The sequence below is a fragment of the Eurypyga helias genome, unplaced genomic scaffold, assembly GCF_000690775.1.
Source record: "Eurypyga helias isolate BGI_N326 unplaced genomic scaffold, ASM69077v1 scaffold32609, whole genome shotgun sequence".
Lineage (NCBI taxonomy): Eukaryota > Metazoa > Chordata > Aves > Eurypygiformes > Eurypygidae > Eurypyga > Eurypyga helias.
In genome coordinates this window covers 19,641-19,939 of record NW_010274539.1, presented here as the reverse complement: position 1 = coordinate 19,939, position 299 = coordinate 19,641, and the positions used below count along the sequence as shown (strand labels likewise).

Below are 299 nucleotides of genomic sequence, written 5' to 3'. Positions count from 1 at the left end.
GGTTTTCATCTGTGGTTTTGTGCAGAGCTTGCTCTGCTCCATAGTCCAGTGCAATGTTCTAGGAATAACATAAATGTCCTACTGGGCATGTCCTGATGCTCCATGTCCCATTTTTCTTCATTCCAGGATATCTTTGTTCCCACTCAGAGCCCAGAGAAGCAGCAGGAAGGAGGAGAAAAAGCTGCTGCTTTCACCCATTTGTGCGCAGCAGGAGCTCTCCCCAGGCACACGGACGCTTCCTCAGAGGCGTCCGCAGGCGACTGCGAGTGCTGCAGCCTGGTGCTGTCTGCAAGCGAGTG

At 53.2% G+C, this 299-nt stretch overlaps 1 protein-coding gene across 1 annotated transcript in view; it reads left to right on the top strand.

Annotated features, from left to right (window-relative positions):
* TP53BP1 (tumor protein p53 binding protein 1) overlaps window positions 1-299 on the top strand; it is a gene marked incomplete at its 5' end in the record, with an annotated part of 25,242 nt that overhangs the window by 7,369 nt on the left and 17,574 nt on the right. Inside the window, one exon of the mRNA XM_010159841.1 lies at window positions 127-296. Coding sequence (XP_010158143.1) covers window positions 127-296 — 170 coding nt within the window. The remainder of the gene's footprint in view (window positions 1-126; window positions 297-299) is intronic.